Source organism: Amphiura filiformis, chromosome 6 (genome assembly GCF_039555335.1).
Source record: "Amphiura filiformis chromosome 6, Afil_fr2py, whole genome shotgun sequence".
Lineage (NCBI taxonomy): Eukaryota > Metazoa > Echinodermata > Ophiuroidea > Amphilepidida > Amphiuridae > Amphiura > Amphiura filiformis.
Window position 1 is genome coordinate 8,106,370 of NC_092633.1, and position 23,644 is coordinate 8,130,013.

General features: G+C 35.9%; 2 protein-coding genes and 1 long non-coding RNA gene across 3 annotated transcripts in view; 1 reads left to right on the plus strand and 2 right to left on the minus strand.

Annotated features, from left to right (window-relative positions):
* Window positions 1-8,560, minus strand: part of LOC140154925 (conserved oligomeric Golgi complex subunit 6-like) — a 30,168-nt gene extending 21,608 nt beyond the window's left edge. Inside the window, exons 1-3 of the mRNA XM_072177587.1 lie at window positions 8,421-8,560; window positions 1,647-1,790; window positions 291-362 (exon numbers count right to left, since the gene is read on the minus strand). Of these exons, the coding sequence (XP_072033688.1) occupies window positions 291-362; window positions 1,647-1,790; window positions 8,421-8,534 (330 nt within the window). The 5' untranslated portion in view covers window positions 8,535-8,560. The remainder of the gene's footprint in view (window positions 1-290; window positions 363-1,646; window positions 1,791-8,420) is intronic.
* On the minus strand, window positions 4,593-5,830 carry LOC140154926 (uncharacterized). Its single transcript, XR_011859325.1, has 3 exons — window positions 5,793-5,830; window positions 5,169-5,282; window positions 4,593-4,685 (listed from the first exon to the last, which is right to left on the minus strand). It is a non-coding gene; the product is annotated as an uncharacterized lncRNA (long non-coding RNA).
* A 4,082-nt stretch (window positions 8,561-12,642) lies between the features above and the next one.
* LOC140154927 (F-box only protein 36-like) lies at window positions 12,643-22,757 on the plus strand. Its single transcript, XM_072177588.1, has 5 exons — window positions 12,643-12,772; window positions 15,041-15,149; window positions 16,528-16,700; window positions 17,241-17,372; window positions 20,146-22,757. Exons 1-5 carry the CDS (start codon window positions 12,668-12,670, stop codon window positions 20,236-20,238), a joined length of 612 nt encoding a protein of 203 aa, XP_072033689.1. The 5' UTR covers window positions 12,643-12,667; the 3' UTR covers window positions 20,239-22,757.
* Window positions 22,758-23,644: the final 887 nt, after the last annotated feature.

Genomic DNA, 23,644 nt, shown 5'->3' on the forward strand with positions numbered 1-23,644 from the left:
CTGGTGAGAAATTTACAGGAGGGCACTTTTAGGTTGTGCCTAAAATTCAACTTGTGTCAAATGCTGGGCCTAGATTTGATCTTGGTTTGTGAGAATCAAAATCCATCATAGTCACTGCATTTACTGTATGATACAATGAGAGAAGTCTATTCTCAAAACCGAATCTTACGAGAATCATTACAAGAATTGATTCTGTGATTCTCGTTGAAATCTAGGCCCTGAAATGGGCCCATAATTATGGTATGATTCCAGTTCTACATTCAAAGAATGACCTTGTATACAATTCTTACCTTGAGTCTCTTTGTCATGTCCTGACAACAGGTACTCATAGACTCCACATCTTCATGAATATTATCTAGCTCCTGTTAAAACACAAACACAATCTTTCAATTAAAACTAATTGTATGCATGTGCGGGTGTGCCTGGGGTGTAATGTACGCATGTATGATGAATCAGGGGCGTAGCTAGCCAGCTTTCTTGGTTGTAGCGAGGGCAAGGGCAAAATAAAGGGGCAGTCCGTGCTGGCTATACTACTGGTCAGAATTGTTTATAGCTCACCTGTCAATCAATTTGGTTGACAGGTGAGCTATAAACAATATTACTCTTACATTTTCCTATTATCTGTACTCATCTCTAACATCAGTTCTTATCACATAGTCTAGTTTGTACTGTGAGGTCTAGTTTGTACTGTGAGGTTCATTAATATAATTGAGGGCATGAACAACGATCATGCAATTCTATTAATGAACCTGGCCATACATTCCCCAACAATCGGTGATTGTATTTTCATCAAACAATAAGAAAAAAATAAGATGTTACATTAAATGAGATTTTCCTGTTTTGTTTGTTTTTGTTGTTCTATACCAGAATCGTCAAGCTAAAGTAGCCAGGCATTAACATGTTTCATGCCCGGCTCCCAACCAATCATGTGAGCCATTATATTAGATATTAATGCACATGTATGAATATGTTATTTCATGAATGTTTGGATTGGACATGTGTGCTGAACATTTTCCCCTAAATTTTTGACATCCCCCTAAAAATCATGATGGAAGAAAAAAATCAAGCAATCATTGCCCCTGTGCATCTTCCTTTTTAACACAAAAACCACTGCATTTTGGGCCCAAATAGGGTAAAATTGCAACATTTTGAATGCTTTGTGTGCACTGGCCCATCAAATAGCAAAACACACAGCATTTGGGGCCAAAATAGTCTGAATTTGACATTTTTGTGTGCTTCCTGTGCAAAAAAAAAATCTTAGTGACATCAGAACAAAACATGCTTGTCCCCCTGACCCCTAAATTTGAATGCTTCTTCCCCCACTGTTGCTGAACATGTTTTACCTCTCACTATGAACTGTCACTCTAATGTCATGCTCCACACAGCGACACCTTCAGGGTTTTTTTGAGGTTCAACTTTTTGCACCAATGTAATACCCAATGGTGTATACCATGTGAAAGACTAAGCTTGAAGTGCTTTTAATTACATTACAGTAAAATTGTAAGAGTTTTAATATAATAAACCCCAGGGATTCCCAGGGTTTATTCACCAAATCCTCATAGAGCTCCACAGCTAAGTGGCCGAAATACTAAAGTTTTATCATTTTATAAAATAAAAATTTTATTAATAGTTTAAATACAACTCACCTCTTTGACAACTTTGAAAGCTAAAGCAAATTCTTCACTTATTTCCAAACTTCTCCTCTCAATGTCACCTCTCAAATTACGGCGAGTTCTGAGACTGTTCTCATGAAAGAAGGTGGACAAAGCTTTCAGGGCTTCTAGCATATCCTGCAAAAATATAAGTTCCATAAATCAAAAATAATAATTCTTTCTTCAATTCAAGACAAAAAATAACATCCCAGATGACATACATACGTACACAAGTCAATACAAATCTTCCTTTTTGCTATAAACGATTTGCCACTTAATATAAACTCACACGTGAAGCTATTTGCAGGTGATTGTATTGTTTATAGGAAGGTAGCTGGACCAGAGGATGCAAGCGAATTGCAAAAGGATATGGATCCACTCACTGAATGGCAATCACGGTGGCAAATAAGTTTTTTTGCAAAAAAATGTTTTGTGTTAAGGATAACACATGCAAGAACACCACAAACTCATACATATACTCTCAATCATACAATATAGCTGAAACAAATGAACACCCATACTTGGGGTGTTACACTAAACTCAAAATTATCATGGAACCCACACATGAATGGTATAGTGTCCAAAGCAAACAGAACTCTGGGGTTTGTTAGGCGAAACCTGTTTTCATGCTCCCAAAATATAAAAATCATAGCTTACAAGTCACTTGTGAGGCCATGTACATGGAGTTTAGTGGATCCCAACACACAAGAACTCAAATAGAAACTAGAGGCTGTTCAAAATAGGGCGGCTCGATTTGTTTGTCAGGATTATGAACGAAAAAGCAGTTTAACGAATATGAAGACCAAGTTGGAGTGGGAGCCTCTGGAGGTGCGTAGGAAGATTTCAAGAGTGACAATATTCCCCCAAGCTCTAGAGAGGGTAGCTTCGCCATCCCAATGCAAAAGGTCTTGCGCCCAACCCAACGTTCATCAAGACACGTCAAATACACCCAAATTCAAACCAACAAAAACTGCTATAAGTACTCCTACATTCCAAAAACACTGGTAGACTGGAATGCCATACCCGAACACATAACCTCAATTGAGGACAAAGACAAGTTCAAGGCAGCAGTAACTCAGTATTACGCCAACACCAAGTAACCAAGTGGTGCACCGTCCTGCTAGTTTGGCTCCCGCAAGGGGGTGTTTAGCAGTACCTGAACCAGGAACCTAGGATTGAGTAGTACTGTACTATAGAAAAATTATCAAATTTGTGTACATCGTGGAACATACTCTTTGCGTGGATGCGCGTAGTAAGCAGTTGTACGCAGATAGCCTCGCTAATATGGACGCGTAGAGTAGCATTGTACGCGTGTGTAGTTAGCATGATTAGTCGTGGAGTAACAAGCGTAGTTCAGTTGAATGTTCCACGATGTACACAAATTTAATATTTTTTCTATAGTACGGTACCAGAATTAACAGGGGATGCTACCTCTTCTCTTTTCGAATAGCTCTCTGACACTTAATGTGCACAGGACAATTGTGTAATTCTGTTGCACCAGACCTGTGTATACAAATAATCCTATATTGTGCAGAGTGCAGTGCAGAGCAACTGTCTATGAAGTATGCATGTGTGTATGGGATAGTCACGATTATCGCACTTTCAGTTTCCCACGCGTTTGAACGGGAATTGGATTGCGTACTTTTTCGATGTCTAGTGAGCAAATTTTTTCAATATTTTGAGAAAATGATGTCAAATTTTCTATTCTGTATTGTTTGGTAATAATGTCTTTTGCCAATAGTATGTTTAAAGTTGTAATTTTGTGTTTTTGATCGCAAAGATCGGATATTTTCGTTCCCGATTCAATTCTGAACCCTTCGCAAGGGTGCCGATTTCGCAGAACTTTGACGATAATTTTGCCTTTTGGACACTAAAATGCTTTCGATCCTTAATTTTGTTTCAACCGAGTCTTAAATTAGCAAGCACAATCGGTTGGTACCACTTTTGTATACATTGATGAAATTTTAAAGATTTTTTTTCAAGTTTCTAACCGGCGCAAATCGTTAAGTGTGTATTTCCCATTGACATCCAAAATGGCGTAAGCCAGTCCTTAATATACATAGGTACAGCGTATATCGCTCATTCTACAAAATCCGGTGCCAATCCACTGTAAAAATTGAAAAAATAAAGTTGTTCAAAAGACCTGATTTTTGTGTTTTTTTTTTTTATATGTATCACTACCTTCAGATGTAAAAGATTTTCAACACCACTTGTATATTTTTCTTTCAGGAAGTCATGATGTTTTTAACACTAAAACTCAATGTAATGTGAGCTACGTTACGGCTACAAAATGGGCTGGTTTTACTTAATCCAAGGTCATAAAAAGCAAACGAAAGATCACTTGAGTGAAATGTAACACCTATTTCACCATTTCATAGAAGTTTTGAAGATGCATAAATGAGTGCGTAACGTAGCTCACAGTAACGTAGTTCACGGGTTTTTAATGTTTTTGATGTGATTTGCGAACGTTAGAATGTTATGTCGGTTAATTCTAATATAAATGGGGTTCGATCACTGGTACCTATCACATATTATTAGGAAGTACTTGTTATACAAGTGCATACTATGGAATTCTGGTAACGTAGCTCACCAATCTTAACATGGTCGGTCGAAATTTCAATGTTTACAACATTTCTATGCCAAAATGCTACAGCATCACGATTTTTACTGTTATTTTAAAAACCTATGAGTGTTTCCTTTCAAAACCGTAAACTACGTTGATACCTCTGTTTTACGTCTTTTCCAATAACGTGTGTTAAAAAGTAGTAACGTAGCTCACAGCGTTTTGGTGGAAAGTGCAATTTATTTTAGAATTACACAAAGACGTTTTAATCACTAAAAAATAATGTTGATATGCAATATGATGGTGCCTTATCTAATTAAAAACAACAAATATGTAAAGATATCGCATTTATTCAAAGAAAATATTAAAGGATCAGATTTGACACTTGAGCAGTGGAAACGCAATTTTAGCGATTTTCGAGCCTTTGCAAGGGTTAATCAGGCTGAAGAAAGCATTTAAAGTATGGACAACTATATAGGTAACCTAGGCAAACCTTAGTTAACGCATTTACTAGTCAGCGAATTCGCCGAGACCGGGGCCCCAACACAATGCATACTTACATAGAAATTTGAATTTTTTTCGAGAATAGGTGGGTGAAGGAAACCTACATAAATATGTTTTCTATACTTCATTTGACCCAAATATATGATTTTTGATGGTGATAATCAAGTCGCACATGGAATTTTAGAGGGATTTTGATAGCAGTTCCATTAAAAAAAGCTGCTATCGCCATGAGACTAAGATCTAGAAACACCCCGAAATGCCGTTTTGGGGAATTTTGCTAGCTGAATCTTTTTGATGAAAGTCAATCTTTGACAAGATGTAACTTTGCTACGGAAAGTGCTATGAAAAAAAGGTTTTCAGTTTTGGCTTAGTTTACTCAAGGGCTTTAATTTGATATATAAAATGATGCAATTTGATGGCAAATTTGAATTCACCTAGTATACCTAAACTATATATGTCCGTGTAGATCTCGTTTAGTTCTATCAGAAAAACAACATATTTGATGCCCTAAATGCTCGACAAAGTATTTGTGGACCAAAGAATGGAAAAAGGGCTATTGGCACCTAGTTCACCACGTAAACTTATGGCTCAAAATTCGGACCGCTCGCCAATAAGTTTACTGCTTTCTATGTTTTGAAATTTGTTGACGCTTTAACGATCCCCGATTCCCGGTCGCTTATTTTAGCCGTGTCACGTCACATGCATGACGCTGGTGGGTACCAACCAAACTTCAGAAAGAAAAAAAAACCTCGATCGCCGATAACGATGTGATATGGGACTTATCATAGGATTACACCTGTGATATTTCTTGCCAAAATTTGACCATTTCTAGGCAAGTTGGCCCTACTTTGTCTGCGTTATATGAAAAAGGACAGTCTTAAGTAAGTATAAGTGCAACGCTTTTGATGTTTTGGGAGACTGGGAGGGTTCAGAACAAAAAAATGATGGAGCCTATTCTTGACTGTGTAATATTCCTTCAACCAGTTGCCGTGCGGTAACAGTCTTATACGATGGACAGATAGTATCAGTTTGTGAATGAGGACATCGTATAAGTTCCTTGTACTAATTGGCACCGGATTTTGTAGAATGAGCGATATAGGACTGGCAAGCGAGTCTAGTATGGGATGGGATAGGTTCCCTGACAGTTGTTCGAAATGTTCTAACTTTCGTATGAACAACCGATAGCTTGTGATACGAAAGTTAGAACTTGCAAGGATGTTATCGTATGTAACGTGCTTGTTTACATGTACGTGTGATACATGTACGCAGTTGCCATACAGAGTACAATTTCATGCATATGAATAAAAACTTCTTCCTCAAGTTAGTTGTTGTCTCCAAAATATCATGAAATAGTTCGTGACATATTACCGACACACTGTACTATAATATTTTCTTAAATTTTCATACATGTACTTACAAAACGTCAATATTCGTTCTCCGAACGGCTTCGATCAACGCCGTGTTTCTGCTGTATATGCACCCACTGACCTCCAGCAGTGTTGCCAAAAATGTTAGCCCAAATCGCGAGTCAAATAAATTAAAAGTCGATCGATTGTTTTTAAAATTCATACATTGGTATCTATGGGATAGCAAAATACCATAAATTGCCTACGCCAGATTTGAAAAGTTGCTCAATTACTTTCTTAACCATCAATTGGTGTCTATTGGACAGGAAACAGTAGTGTGGAAAATCTTGAAAAGTCATCCTTTTGGGCTACTAAGTCGCTGCTTTGCCAATCCTGAACTCCGCCGACGTGCTTATTCCACCAGCCGTCTACACTGCGCATGTACTGTGACCACTGATCAGTGACTGTGACTGATTATGACCCGGATGTACCCAATTGCAGGGTTGCCAAACCCGCGATTTGGGCGCCCAATTGGGCGATTTTCAACTTCCGTCCCGCGACAAAGAAAGTGCTCCCTGATTTAGCGACATTTGGGCTACTTTGAAAATCTCACCCGCGAAATGTATTAAATGTTGGGCGATTTGTGACAAAGCCGACTTCAAAAACATATTTTTTGATCATGATTGCCAATTCTTTCAATGGTCATTTAACAAAAGCACCAAACAACTAATTCAATAAGCAAAAGTTACAAAACACTCTGTGGTCAGTGTCCCGGGTCAGTGTGCTTCCCATGACAATGGCACGCACAGGGAGGGGGGCTGGTTAATCGCGTCACATGTTGTTGCTAAAGACCACTTGAGCTGGAGGATTATCCTTAGAATATCCCATCTAAATACTCACAAGTGGTTTAAGCTTCTTAGTGTCAGCGGGGTGCCAAGTTTAATTAGTTTCTACTCAGTCAACATAAGTTTTTTTCCGTTGGCGGTTCTTTTGAAATAAAATATGTAAACACCTACTGCACATTTTCTTTTGAAACGGCAATTTTTTTTTTTTTTTACGGCATGATGATCAAAAGTAGGCTGGCCGTTTTGAATTTCATTAAAAATATTACATGCACATGTTGTTATCACCATGGACGCAGGCAAATTTTTGTAAGCATATTCCCCTATATTGCAAATGAATGGCATGTCTATTAATAAATGTGATTGTTTTCCTGGCATTTTTAAAATTATTTTTAATTTGTTTCAGCATTTCCAAAAATTAAAAACATTTTATTTTCCTTGCAGTTCATTTTTTCCATAATTTTTTTCCATTATTTCAATTTGCAGTTTAAACATTTTTTTTTTTTTCAATTTTGTTAGTTTATAATTTATTTCAATATTTCCACAAAAATTCACAAATAAATTTTCCTTAGGCCTACAGTAGGCCTAGGCCTATAACAAAAAATCAGTTCATTTTTGTTATAGTTTCTTTATAATTTATTTCAGCATTAAAAAACATAGAAAGAAAGGGGTGTAGAACTCCCTTGACCCGTCTTTTTATTTTTCTCTTTTTTTTTTTTTTTTTTTTTTTTTTTTTTTTTCATTTTTTGTTAGTTTTTTATAATTTATTTCAGCTTTTCCCAAAAATTCCAAAATAAAGGGGTATAGAACCCCTCAAATCGACTTTAAACTTTGTCTTCCGTTTTTGTTTTTTTTTTTTAAATTTTTTTTTTCCAGTTTTTCAGTTTTTTTTTTTTTTTTTTAGAATTTATTTCAGCATTTTCCAAAAATTTCAAAATAAAAGGGGGGTGTAGAACCCCCCTAAAATCGACTTTAAAATTTTGGGCGATTTTTTGGCTATTTGGGCGACATTTCACGGCTAATACCCGCGACTTGGGCTAAAAAGTTTTGGCAACCCTGCCCAATTGAAAAAGGTCGTCTCTAGCGTGTACATCGGTGACAGTAAATCGGCCATGATCATTGCTCGGAGCATCGCACTGCTGTGACCTAAAACATCTCCAGAATGTACTTCAAAGATGTATTTTTTTTTAAAAGTAAGCAACCTTGAATCCGAAGATACATTATGTTAGTCCAGGAAAATTGTAGCCAAAAGTGACATTCGGAAGAATGTTTTTACTTGCGTTATAAAAAGTATCAACGCTATGCAGACGCGTTTTCAAATAGCCGTAAGTTCTATCTTATGCACACATAACTCTCGTGTCGTCGTGCATAAAAGATAGATTTTTCGATCAACCTGACAGTTCTGTGAGCCCGACGAATTTGGCAACCCTTTCATCTGCGATGGTAAGCAATGTTGTAAACAACACACAGTATCAATGATAACACTTTTTGATTCACTAAAAACCCAACATACCTTATCATTATCAAGTCTGGTTTCCAAAATCTTATTTAATTTGCGGGATAGTGGATTACTTGGTTGATTTTCAACAGCTGAAGTTACAGCTTCCGTCGACGTTCGATCTGCCATGTTGGCGAATTAATTTTCTTCGTGCTGGGGAGTTTGTTTTGATATTGTACGTAGTCTGCGCCAAGTCTTCAAACAGCTGTTTGTCTGAGTGAAAAGAGACTCGAGAGAGAAATGCAATATTTATTAAACGTCTCGACGTCTCCCCTCCCTCCTCAATTTCTGGGATTAGTCAGTTTTTTTTCCTTCAACATTTGGGATAAATAATAATTATGCAATAATAATGCAATAATATGTGCATAATAGGGGGGTAAAATGGGGGGCAAGAAATTTGTGGCGAGCCGAAAGGGGGGAGAAGTAATTTTTGGCAAGCCGAGAGGGGGGGGCAAGCGATTTTTGGCAAACATTCATGGGGCGCCTTTTAAATAAAACGCTCTAAAAAGGCTTAGGAAAACAGCACGGAAACGCTTATATATGCCTATGCAAATTGCTCGCTGTGCTCCAAACATGTATGTCTGTTCAATTAGCTTAGATTCTTGTATTTTGAAGATATTTGAAAAAATAAAAAATTGTGGTCAAAGTCATCAAAGAAAAGTGTTAGCACAGGCTTAGACCCAATGTGATTTATACTTTTCAAATTCCAAAGTTCAATTTGAAACTCCATTTCTTTTCAATTTTGGTCTTTTCCCGCGATATTTTTATAAACTTTTTTGAATCAATCCATTTAGTGCAATAGGGACGAATGTCACAGATTATTTTGCTAAACTTTAGGATAGGGCCTATATGCCCTAAGCAGGCCTGGCCCTAAGTTGAAAATGGACCGTTCCACTCGATTTGTGAAAAGGTCGCGAACCCTTTGTGGACCCAAGTATGAGGCAAAATTAAAAAGAAATGGGGTTTTAAATTGAACTTAGTTTGAAATTTGAAAAGTAGGCCTATAAATCACGTTGGGTCTAAGGCTGTATGTGTTAACACTTTTCGTTGATGACTTTGACCACAATTTTTATTTTTTCAAATATCTTAAAAACACTAGAATCTAAGCTAATTGAACAGACAGTAGACCATTTTTAAATGGTTTGCAAATTGGGATTGGCATGTGAAGGGGTGGCAAAGATTGTTTGGCAGGCACAGTCCCTAAGGAAAACTTTAAGAGAGCATGGATCACTTTCAAGACTTTTTGTGGTACTCTCTAGGCATGTGCGTATTTTTTTTTTTGGGGGGGCACCTTTGTTTCCAATTTATTGTGAAATTTCATTGTACAAGGAATACATTGAAAAAAATTCCACATAGCCCCCGCATGAAAAGTTTTTAATTATCTTTGTAATCACTCAAAAAGCATTTTGTGCGAATTTTACATCCGAACTAGTTGCTATTAAATTTTTATGAGCCTTTTTATTTTTCATGTAAAGTATATGGGGGTGACGATTAGAAATGGAGGCAATATAGAAAAACCCTCATTTTGGGCCATTTTAGACACTAAATGCCCATAAAAAGGAATAGCACTTGTAAAATTCACACACAATGCTACCTGAGTGAGTGCAAACATAATTAAGGGAGTGTTCATTAGGCCTAATACTTTGGTAGGGACTAGGGGGGGGGGGCTGGTCTTCCTCAAATTTTTTGCTCGAAAACTTCTTTGACCCCCCCTCGATGGACCCTAAACTTTTTGAAGTTTTTGATAACCAAACAACTAATCACCGATTTTTGCGATACAGGAGGAAACCGGTTATCTCGGAGAAAACTTGCGAGAGCGAGCATGGAATCGGGATAAACCAAGTGCACATGATGGTACTTGGGCCGCGCCGCCGGGGCTTGAACCCGGGACCTCAGTGGTGCAAAGCGAGGGAACTACCGCTGCGCTAACTCGCCCTCCCATTATCGTATGACAAACATACTTAAACTAAAGGAGGATTTCGTGATCCACAGCCTCATCCCCGCACTTTTCCCAAAAAAGTTGAGATTTTTACACCACTGGATACCTCTGGCTACATAATGTTTATGTACCAAATATTTCTTGCAGATTAATTCGTTTAGCAAAAATATCGCCACACTTGAATTTCGTTCTGGTGCACCAGAACGAAATTACAACACATTGTCTATGGAGCAGTATAATACACATAATCATGCATAACTCGCAAACGCAAAATCGGAATCAACTGAAATTTTGGAAATAAGCTTTTTTCGTGGATATCTACTGAAAAATGTCATAAAAAGAGGATGCTAGGATCACGAAATCCTCCTTTAATAGTGTTGTTTTCAGTGGTGTGGTATGGGTCACATGTCAGAGGCAAATGATTGAAACATTCCCGGTGGGACAATTGCGCATGAAATACAAGCACAAGGAAATTTTCATTTTATACTTAATTTAGATTTGTCCCAAATCAGGGTGTTTATCTGATTTTACAGGGATAAATGAAATAGAGGATTTATTTGGAGGTTCATAGGCACATCAGCATAATTTGGATCCGTGGCTATTATGATAGTAGCCTACAAATGCGCGCGAACCACGCAAAAAATTTGGTCATATTGAAGCTTGAATGGTCAAATATTGTTAAAATTGGAACTAATTTATGCAAAAAGCTAAAATGGTAAAATATGAGATTAATTTGGTCACTGCACGCAAATGTACACAGGTAGGCCTATCAGTTTTGGCACCCAAAGACCGTGGTACCTGGGCCTGTGCCCACTAGCACTCTGCCCTATATATGGTATATAAATCTACCCATGGGCTTATGTGTACAAAATAATTTTGCAATGAGAAATAGTAAACTGAAGTGTGCAGTTTACTTGCAAAGAAATCCAATTTATTTGCAATATTTTCTTGATTTAGTTGTATTTTGATCAGATTGGTACATAATCATATTTGTAGCCTACTTTGAAGAGATATAAAATTCTATGAGAAAAAGTGCCAGTATTTCTTAAACCAACCCAGATGTTGCATGTTGCTGATCATCTTTAATGTTATATTAATTAATAGATATGTGTACACTAAGTGCCATAATTTTTTCAAATAAAGCACTGTAAACCCAAACTTGCCCATGGTAAAAGTGATATACCGTAAAATGGGGTAACTTTGTGCCACTTTTAAACCACTGCTTCCAAACAAAACCAATTATATTTCTAATTAACTCTTTTTTTATGACATTAGGGTTCCCTTCTACACCTTGAAGTTAAAAAAGATTTTTCAATAATTTTGTAAGGGTGCCCTAGGGGTTAAAAATAGCCTGCCCAAAGTTACCCCGCATTTGAGGCAACTTTGGTCAAAGTATTACATTCCATGAAGAAAAAAAAATCAAAACAATTGACGAAGTCTTCGCTGTAAATGAGCAAGTTGTTGTTTTTTGTGACATTTGACCCCTTGTAAAATTGATCAAGTTACATCCTTGCTCACAAATATCGATTTTTATTTTTTCTGAAAAAAAATTTAAAAAATGCTCATTTTTGGTCAAAAATCAATTTTTTTAAAGTAAATTTCTAAAAAAATATTACTGTACGGAAATATAACCATTTCAAAAAATATATTTGACCGACCAAAGTTACCCTGCTGACCGAAGTTACCCCATTTTACGGTAGAGGGTCTCAATGCGCGCGGAGCGCGCGAAAATGTTGGGTTTTGAAGAGGAAAACCTTTTTTGCCCCCCCTTTCCTACCACCTAAAACTTTTTGGTCCCCCCTCTTTTAAGGCCAAAAACCTTTTTGGCCCCCTCCCTTTTTACCAGGCCCCCACCAAAGTATTTCTGAACACTCCCTAATACGGGGGCTATAGCAAAAACAAAAACTGTCCTATACCGTACATGTAATGGTTATGGAACAAAGGTGGGGGGGGGGGGCTTTCCCCCGGCTTTGGGGCATAAGTAGAAGTAGGCCTATTAGGTCTAGGCCTAATAGTGGGCGGCATTCGGCAAAAAGGAAGGTTCAACAAAACAAAACGGCGGAAAAAATTATGAAAAAGATTTTAAAATTTATGGGAAAAAATGGAACTATACATAAAATACATTCAAATGTATCCCTTCAGAGGGATAACAAAATTCAGGGCTCCTTTTTGTACCAGGTCCCCCCCCCCCCTTACAAGTGTTTGTGAACGGTCCCTTATTATTTGTAAAAGGAAATCTACAAAATATTATAATTCAGACTGGGAGCAAGGCTAATTTTTTTCACTGTTTCAGGGGTCAGGTCATCACCAGGGACCTTCGAAAATGGCGTCCTTGTTACCGAAAGATGGTATTTTGTTGGACATCAGTAATCAAGCCCCTTCGCCTTCCAAAGACTTCCATCAGTTTGAAATCTTAAAAAATGATCTGGTAAGTTATTATGGGGCAATCCTCTGTGTTAGGGGATATAAATTATCCAATGAATCATAAATATTTGGTTGTGATTTTGACGTGACATAATTGTAAAAACAGTAAGCTTACCCATGACTTTGGCGTTTTGGGTCAAGCTGGGAGAAAAAAATCCCAGGTCGACCAAAAATAGCGTATCGCACACGATAGACCACCTAAGTTATCGTAAATCGGTTTCTCCCAGGTCGACCGTAAATTTTGGGTTGCCACATTCGGCCCGCAAACACCAGGATTTTTAGCCAGGTCGACCCATGACAAGCATGCAAGGCTACATACGTGCCCCGACCATAGGCTACATGTGATGAGTATAAACCATTGTAATTCATTCTTTCAAATCTTTGTGCAAGCCCCGGTGGCGGTGTGACTTTTACGATATCAGTTTCAGTGTCTTGGCTAGGGACAGGCATAAAAATTTCAAATTAATTCTATTAACATGAATTGTTGTTTATTGGAAGAGAGAACTTCTCAGAAACAATTTGACACCAAAACCAATCTTCTACTGTATTGCTAAGTGAAGTTATGACGAAATTACTGTCGGAACATTGGGCCATTTTCTCTGATAAGACTTACCATACGAGTGCATGGGGGGACTTGATAATTTTTGTGCCCCCCTGTCAATTTTTTGTTTTCACTGTAATTTAATCTAATTTTTGTTGAATATTATGTATGTTATCATTTTCAACACATCTGTTAAATTTTGTATGAAAATTCAAATTTTAAGGTGGTAAAATAGTGATTTTTGTGCTAATTTTGGTCAAATTTTTCCATTTTTCGGCCATTTTGGGCCCATTTTAGGCAAAAACAATGATTTTCCCCAAGCGATAACAAAAAGTGCTTTCTCCCAGCAAATAAGTAAACTGGAATTGTTATGTGAAAAGGATGAAAGTTTTGTCAAACCATGTTTCCCTTTTGTCAGAAAATGAATTTTGGGTCAAAATAGAATTTTTTCCCAAAATGGCCCTTTTTGACCCCTTTTTTGACCAAAACGGTGATTTTCACCAAGGCATATCTCACAGAAAAAAATATTCAAAAGTGAAGACAAGGTTGCATTCTGCTTCCTAAAGCTTTGAATCTGTTGTCAATGCAAACTAGAGCATCTGAAACAGATTAATTTTGGTTTTATTCATCATTTTCTCCAAAAATGGTGTTTTCAGTGGCACAAAATGGCACAGATTTACATAGGGCTTTATTATCAAGTAAAATAAATAGCGCCCTCACACAGATGTGCCTGTCCCTATCTTGGCATCTAAATTAATTCAGTCATAGGCCTACTCTCATTTTCGTATTTATTTAATAGAGTAGGCCCTATTCTTGTTTTAGTTTGCAAAATACAGAGGCAGATATAGTCCCGGGATATAGTCATATAGGCCTACTTCCAAGTTTTCTACTTTCTTGAATTTGCGTCAACATGTAGGCCTAAACTCGCTTAAGCTTACATCCGACTCCAAGTTCCCCGGGCCAAGTTCGCATGGACGGTACTACGACTCGATGTTTCATACTTGTGAGAAAAGAAAAGAGGTCACAAATAGGATCAAATAAAATAATCCAACAAAGAATCACACTGCCTAAGTGCCGGACATAGACTAGGGCTAGCCTACATGTTTTAAACTTTATTATTATCCACCACGAATGGAGTGCCAATTTCTATTAGCCTAAGCTGTCTTTCTATCAACAAACGTGGAATCTCCCAGCTTGACCAATTTGGCATGACTTTGTACCCATTCAGCATTGCATTGTATACCGGCGATCTTTTCTTTTAATATACCACCCGAGCTATCTATAATAAATTACCGAGTTGCACAACTTTTCGTGATAAAAACTCGAACGGTGGTTATGCAACTGCAAATTTCACTTTTGCAAACCTAATCATTCACCGAGTTCATGAGTTACGCTGCATATTCACGTTCACTTATACTTATTATAAAAACATCTTAATAAGTATCAGCAAGGATCTATGTTCATTTTATGCCAAAATATAAACAAGGTAAAGTGAAAGAAAACCACACCTGCTATTTTGACTGTTGAACTTGGAGTAAATGTGGTAAGGCCAAAAGTAAATAACATGAACATCGTCCAGACTTTTTCTTTTTAGTTACAAATTATTCATTTCTGTGTAAAATTGCAACTGCAACTTGGCTTTTTCATATTATTATTTTATAAAATTGTATTGGCTTTAATTTTTATTACTTTGTATAGGCCCTATAAATATTCTGATCATTTTGCACACAGGTAATATGGAGGACATGGAGAATAACTCTCAGGAATGATTACAAACGACTTTCACCTGGAGAGGTCAAAGAGTCACATGAAGACTTCACTTATGATGAGAAAATGCAGTGTAAGTGAACTATAATAGTGTGTCCAATATAAGGCAAAAATAGTGGTGCCCTTTACCTGACTGACCCAGTTTTTGTAAAATCTTGGGTTTATCCTTCTTCAATTATCAATTTTAATTACTAGTACAACATGGATATCTTGCACTGCAAGATACAGCAAATCAGGTCAGCATTTTTGTTGTTATTGTTGATGAAAGTGGTTAGACAGTAGGCCTACTGCGAAAAAAATCAAGAAAAGTCTAAAAAATCACAGGTGAATATTTTTTCTAGCTGATGAGTGTTACTGCTCGAAAAATATTCATGAAATACAGCCAACAATGTGAAAACTGTTTATTGACCACTCGATCATTGTAGGTTTGAAATGGTTTAGTTGGTATAATTACCGTATTTCGTCAAATAAACGCCCACGGGGGCGTTACATTTTCCCAAGGGGGGTTTATTCAAGGTCAATTTTAGAACGATAATTCCCGTTAAAATCATTAGGTAAAGTAAAAACACACGCTAAAATGATGAACTATGAACTAGAAACACTGACTTCTGGCTCACTTCCGGGTTTCTGATCCAGATTTTCGCCAATTATTGACACTATTATCGACCATGTGCGCAACTCGGTAAGCTTACTACACAAGATAGCATGGAAATATCGGCATTTTTGAAACATCTTGGTTGAAAAAAGTGGTGGGGGCGTTTATTTGAGGGGGGGACTATTTGACTAAATACGGTATGTAGAAAAATATTTTTAAAATAAAAAATAAGATCACCCAAGCCTATAGATCTAAGATTTTCATGTAAGGGCAAATATTAAATTGGAATATAAAACCATAGATCATCTAAGATGATCTATGATAAAACTGATCAACTGGACTCGCTTTTTGAGAGGCTACAGTATCACACCTTGTACTATTGGCTGTCTGGTAAAAAGTGAGTCCAGTTGATCACTTTTATATTCCAATTTAATATTTATTAAACCTGGATGAATGTCAACCTTCACAAACATGTAAGGGCAGCACAACAATTTTGTTATTGTTTTTTTGTTTTGTGGAAAATGACCTATTTATAACATGCATAGATTTGACATAAATGGGGCAATAGAGATTATCTAGCATTCAATATTGACTGCTATTAGGAGCATGGTTAAAATTATTCTTCCTAAGGTGATCTCAAAACCATGACTATGCCCGAGACAAAGTCGAGGGGCATTATAGTCATGGTTTTGAGATGCCCATGCACTTCATTGTGAAACACTGCACATGGTAAATAGTGAATTGTGTTTTTGTATCAAAATGATAACTACAGAAATAATGGAATGATATTGATATACACATGAATGGTTACATCACAAAATCCATTATTTTTTATTTGTTGATTCATTGATTTCAGTTGATGTAAAGAGAGTGTTTGGAGAGCATATTCTGGAATATGCCTTGAGCTTATGCCATGGAAATCTTGACTACATAGTACGCATGCCAAAGCCTTTACTTATCTACCTGGCATCTCACTTAGATCTACACTCTGTAGCCAGACTATCACAGACCAATAAACTTATGTATGAGGTGAGTTACAGGATGCAAATTTGTATACAAAAATTCATTTTCTGGGTAGGTTAAAAAATAGAAATATTTCCCAGTTTTTATGTATTTCGTTATTTGTTTTTGGGAAAGCATAATTTTCACATCCAAATGCCACAATTTCCCTATCCCAAAATTTTCCATGGATAGCATTCCTGGATTCCACATTTTTTCAGGCATGTTTTACTGAGTTACTTATCATTTTCAGTGATAAATGAAAGTTGCTGTTCAAATTGAAAAATAGGGGTCTTTGGGTGATTGCGATGGCACAGTGATCTATGTATTATCCATTTAGCTGGCACTTTGTTTACAATTGCAGTGCAGTGCAGTGATAATATATATGAGTATACGTACTCATAGTCTCATATATATATGAGTGTGTACAATGCATGCCAGGCCAGTACAAGTGTAGGATTGCATGCACCATGCATGAGTGAACTGCATAGGTCACAGGCAATCCCAGCTGTATATTGTTGATTACACATTAAAAAGAACTTGTGATGTTTTGATATTGTTTTGTAATAGATTTGCAACATGGAAGCCTTATGGGAACAAATCTACGCAACCCACTGTGACACAGTGACAGATGAGATGAGGTCATTGGCACATGATGTAGGCTGGAAGAAAATGTTCTTCACAAATAAACTACAGCTTCAGGTATAAAAGCAGACATCTCCACAACACCTTTCTTTTTTGCTCTATTAGTAAAATAAATAAATAAATTAAGGCAGTTAACAAGTGATATGTCCTCAATTAAAATATTTTGTTCATCTAATGTCTTCTCTCTACATAGCATCATGCAGGCCATCTCTAAATGAGTAGAGTGCTTTGGCCAAGCTCAGACAGTGACGTCAGTGTGAATTTTTAGCATATGGGCGACTTAAAAAAAAATGACTCCAAAGTGGGACATTTTGTCCGAAAATTCAAATTCGCTATCCAAGTGATTTTTGTGTGCTACTTTGAAGTTAGTATGTTAAAGTTTGTGAAACAATTGAGGGGACAGTCTGAAAGCATCTATTTATTTTTTTATGGCACATGTACTACAGAATATACCCACTTTGTAAGAAAAGTCACATAAAACTTTATTTGTTTTTTAGGTATCTAAAATAATGGTTATCAACACTACTGTAACATTTAGAGGTAATCTGTGACATGGTTAAAGAAAAACAAGCCCTTTAAAGTATATCTTTACCATCAAAAACTGAAAAAATATCATTTTTCATATTAAAAACACTGATTTTTACTCACTTGAGGGGCAGAAGTTTTCATTCTCCAAAAAATTAACTGTAGTTAAACTGTTTAACATACCTACATTATAAACAATACCTGTCAGAAACTATTCCAAAAGTTTCAAGTTCATAGCATAATGCATGACAAGGCACTGCGGGATCCAAAATGTATTTATACCATATTTGTACATTGGTGTTACACTCTGACGTGCCAACTTTGATAGGAAATTGCTATTCTGTGGATATCAAAATACTTGTCTTGTTTAGAAATCAAGTATTTAGATTGTCCAACATAATATGAAACATAGAAAAGCTCATTCGACAACAATTATTATGGGTGTCTTTGAAATTTTGTGTCCGTTCTGCAAGAATTTATCTCAAGTTTTTAATATAAAATGATAATTCAAAACAAATATCAGTAACACCATGTAAACTTGCCTTTAAAATGTCAACATAGTCTTGTTTTAACCATTTTGAAAATGTGGAGCTAATGCTTCATTCATTTCTAAGATAGTTCAACACTAAGACACACAATGTACTTTGTTCACTTTGTGTTACCCTCCTGACACACCAAGAGTGGTAAATACTAGCAACTCTTGATGATCACAAACATTTGAAATTGTTAAAAAAAATAACTGTTAGGGATGTTAAAGTAACGCTGACAATCATAAATATATTAATTATACATAAATTAGTTATAAAAAGCACAAATATGTGGCTAAACATAGTGCCTGTTAAGGTACTTAGGCAAGGTGAAGCCCTGTTTTTGAACAGAACACATTAACATTGCCATGATTTTTATTTTTGTTGGGTATTTGTACTTTAGTTTATATGATTGCATGATATATTATTGATAATATTGCCATAAATTTCACTTTACAATTGTGCATTGGTGTTGTTTTGTTGTCAGGAGTGTAACTTTAAAATGGTGTTACACTCCTGACAACCAACTTAATGCACAATGAAGCTGACACATGTAACATAACATGTCTGTTTCCATCATTATTAGTTTATTTGCACTAGATACAACAACAGAAAAATATGATTGCTCAATTTCATCAGCAATAACATTGTCAAAATCTAGGATAAAATTCAATGTTACACTCCTGACATTCTTAGGGTACACAGTTTGAACTCAAATTTATAATAAGAAAATGTAATTCACAAACATCAATTTAGCATTGAATGAAAGGTAACAGAACACCTATTCAAAATATGGAAACTGGAATTTTCAGCTGTTGATTAATATTCTTTCTTGAGTGATTTTGTTGCTAAATTAGAATTTGACCCCTTTTTTGAAAATGTTGACTTCATTGGTAGATGACACATTTTTTGGTACTTACAAAAGATAAACTACACAGATATTTGGTAAAATTATAATATAAGGGTACATGTTACTGGAACAAATATCAGGAATCAAATTGAATAGGTCTTACTTTTGCTATAGCTTACATAAATTTCATGTTGAATTTCAATGTCCACAAAAAACGTTACCCTCCTGACCATTTTTGGCATCAAAAATTCTCATATTTTTTTTTCTGAAGCAGCCATAGAAAAAATTTTCTGGTAATGAAAGGTGGGCATCATAACTCATATTTAAGACTAATTACCTGCTCTAAAAATCATTTCAATTTACAAATATAGGGTGGAAACTGAAAGGAGTCATTTTTTTTGAAGTCGCCCATATGTTTAAAGACTAGAATAATCTTAAAACATGAGCTTAAGTGGTACTACACCCCTTGATAAATTTGTGACTATTTTTACATTTTTCTCAAAAAATAATAACACACTGGTAACAAAAGTTCTGTATATTATAGGGGCAAGGAATCCAGTTACTTCACTGGAATTTCAGTGACTCAAAACAAGCAGTACGTTATTTATGATAAGAAAAGAGGTACCGCTAGACTGTACCCATTTCTTAACATATATAATGAACCACTTGTCTTGAATCACTTATATTTCATTGAAGTAATTGGATTCCTTGCCCCTATAATATGCATAACTTTTATTACCAATGTGTGGTTATTTTTTGAGAATAATGCAGCATTTATTAGTCACAAAATTTATCAGGGGGTGTAGTACCACCTTAAAGCATGAATGACATACAGGCATGTACTATTCCCCTTCATACAAGTATCACACAAACCTTGTAAAGTTGATAACAGTAATGTTGCAATGAGTTGTATTCTTTGTCATATTAGGTTCAACTTCGCCGTCACCAGCAGAGGATGACTTCTCCCGATAGTGGCAACACCAGCAACAACAACAGCAGTACTTTCATTACAGAGCGATAGATACGTACATCAGGTGGTTGGATAATATATGGCGAGGTAGTAAAGTATAATAAATTGGTTATTCCGTCCATTGACTTTCAGGAGAATTGAAGTGATTCTTTCTTCATTCCGTCCTCTATAAAATGTGACATGATCTGATCCACTCAGACCAATATCAGGTATTTTGAAAATTGAGTTATCCCAATTATAGTATTGCTCATTTAAAATGCTGAAAACCCTATATCTGGAGCATATTTGTGATGGGAAGAGTACCGATGGTGGGGGGGGGGTACCTTTTCAGCATCACATGTAGTTCAAAATTCCTAAGTGTAACATGAAAGACATCGGCGATCAAGCATGAGGTATGCAGACCTGCCAACTGTCCCTCATTTTGAGGGACTGTCCTTCAATCAGGGTTTACCAAAGTCAAAATGACGGACAGTCCTGTTTTCTGAAAATTTCAGTGATTGCAAATTTAAATGAAAACAGCAGAAAATGATTTTGCTATAGCATTCTCTTTAGTCTATTGTGATAAATTCAGACCTGCAAAACCTCTGAATTCTGAAAGTAGTGCACACCTCAAGTCTTTGAATTTGTCAGTACCTTGTTTGTGTGCATGTGTACATGTTCAAGCTTTTGGTCTCAATGTCCCTCATTCTGACTTGGCAGGTCTGGGTATGTATTGTGTAAGAGGATGTAATTTACATTGCCAAGTGTCAATTTGTCCACCTATTATTTACTTACCAATACTAGATCTAGGTGTGTTAGCCTAATGGGTTGTGTGGATTAGATTGTGTCACAAATATATCCTGTATAAAGAAATCAAAACTTGTTCTATTTGTGTTCAATGATACAGTTGTTTTATCTGCTTCTGAAGAAGAACCTTTTCTCTGTCATTTGTTTCCAATTCTATTAAATAGTGTGAAAGGTAGAGCAATTTTCAGCCAAAACTGAAATGTTTTTCTGGAAGATCAGAATATTATTTATGAGGGGGAAAATGGCTTTAAAAATGTGTAAAAATCCCACATTATAAGCAAACATATCCTCACATACTCACATGGGCCGATTGTTCTACCACCCAAGCTTAACAAATCGTATACGGCATTGCATGGCTTTGTGTTTACATGAAAGATACTGGCCCTCATTAATAGATGATACTGGACTTTGCCCATTTGTGATGGATCTATGTGTTAATACTGTGGTAAATATATATCATTAACCATTTTAGCAAAATTCTGGTTTTCAATAAACATACTTGTCTCTAGTTTAATCCCACCGCATGGCAATGCTTTAGTTGAACAAGTACTAATCGTTTGTATGAATAGTTTTATTTATAAAACTTTAATAATAATTATTGTTGTAGCTTTTAAAAGTGGAAGTATTGAGTTTTGAGTTTGGGAAAACTATGAGTTACTTAAACAAATTTTCAGGCAAGGGGAGTTTAAAAGATTTGATACTCTGATAGTAGCAATCATTTTTTGAATCACTTTTATTAGTGTGCCTTATTACAAAATAAACCTTAAATTGTACCTCACCTATGATCAAATGCCTTAAATGTGGTGCTTTTTAGCAGCTCACTGCTTGTAGTATTTTATGTAGACTCTAATGTGTGGCTTCTTCATTCAGTGGAATAACCAGGGGGGGGGGGAGGTTTTTGTTTTGTATATTATTTTATTTAATTAATTACTTTAATTATTTTCTTGTTGTACACATTATTGTTTGTTTTGTGGTTGGGTTATTATTTGTGTGTTGTTTGATAATTGTTACACAGGAATGTATTTAGGAGAAAGAACTCTAGTTTGTATTAAAGTTAAATAAATTGTTTTTATCCTGTATAAAGACATTGGTTTTACTTTAGGGTGAATTACAAGTATCGATTCATTTGACAGAATTGGGCTCTTCTAGTTGAAATCTATCTCCCCCTATCAAATTCTGTAATCCACTTATGATAAAAGGCAGAAGCTCAGAAAATTTATAACTCTGTACCATCTGACATCCAGTCATCTGTTTTCTACCGGTTTTTAAGAAAGCCATCTAAACACATCTGTTCACCAAATAGTCAGGCTTGCATTGTTTGCAGTGATCTAACTTTGTTATATTGTTATTTATGTATTTTTATGCCATTTTGCAGTGTGGTCTTTATGAAATGGTGCCATGTATGTATATGTATTGTAATCTCCCACACAAGGGGTGTAAACTTAAAATGGAGTCACCCATTCATGTAACCCCATTTTAAATTCACACTCCCTTTGTGGTAGGTTAAAGGCAAAGCCATATCTTCCATAGGGAGTGTATGGATTTCAACTGGAATAGCCCGTTGTGAAAATACTCATTGGACAAGTGCTATGACCTCTTACAATTGGTTTGTAAATGTGATAAATAGAATTGATTTTTGTGTACAAATATATACAAGAAGATTGATTAATCTCTGCATGGTCAGTATAATTGTATTCTCATTGAGATATTGCCTTTGGTAACTCTACTGGGTTTCCTGGTAGATGGATGGGAAAACACAATAAATGCAGTTTTTTGGAATTCCAGTAATACGCCTGTGCTATATTCTTCTAAGAATAGATCTGCTAACTGCTGAAAAGGATTTTTGATTGCACCAGCAACATCTGGCTTCAGAAATGGTGAAACCTGATTATGTGTGGCATCTGTTGTCAACAATCGGGGCAAAGAGGTCTTAAAGCTTTTCCTACCAAATCTGGTCAAATTGATAAAAGTCAACCAAAAATCAAACCACCTAACATCATCGTTTCTTTATAGGTTTTCCTACATCGTGAGTTTTTCGTGCTAGGTATAAAATACCTATTAATGTTTGTGTAAATGTACTGAAATATTGTTGGTCTTCTTACTTGCATCAAATGTACACCATTTTGTTTTGAAAGTTCCGAAGAATGTGAAATCATGCATCTTGACCAATAGTTGTATTGCATACATGAATTACAGGATTGTATCAATTGATTTGGTGTTCTGTAATAGATCTGTTGAAAAAAAAGTGTGAAAGTGAAAGAAGAAACATTGTTTTTTCCTTCAGATTTTGAACCATGATACTTATAATGGCAAAATGTAAGCACATTCTTCCGGTCTCTACCATGATAAATGTTATTATTTGATAAATTAAAAAAGTATATTCATCATTATCCGTCCACATTTAACATAGTCGTCGTCGATTAAGTACCGCTACATGAGTAGAAATATTCTTCTCACACATGACATGGGCCCTTTTATATCATGATTGATGATTGTTGGTCAAATGCATTAGCATTCTGTTTTACAAATCTCATAAGAATTACCAAGTTTTTCAAGGAAAACAAGAAAATGTGTTTTGTAAATAAAATAAGCATGGATATAATATGATTTGTAGTGAAGTCTTTTCTTGAAAACCTTTTGAGTAAATTGAATAACCCTCTTTGATTTGAAT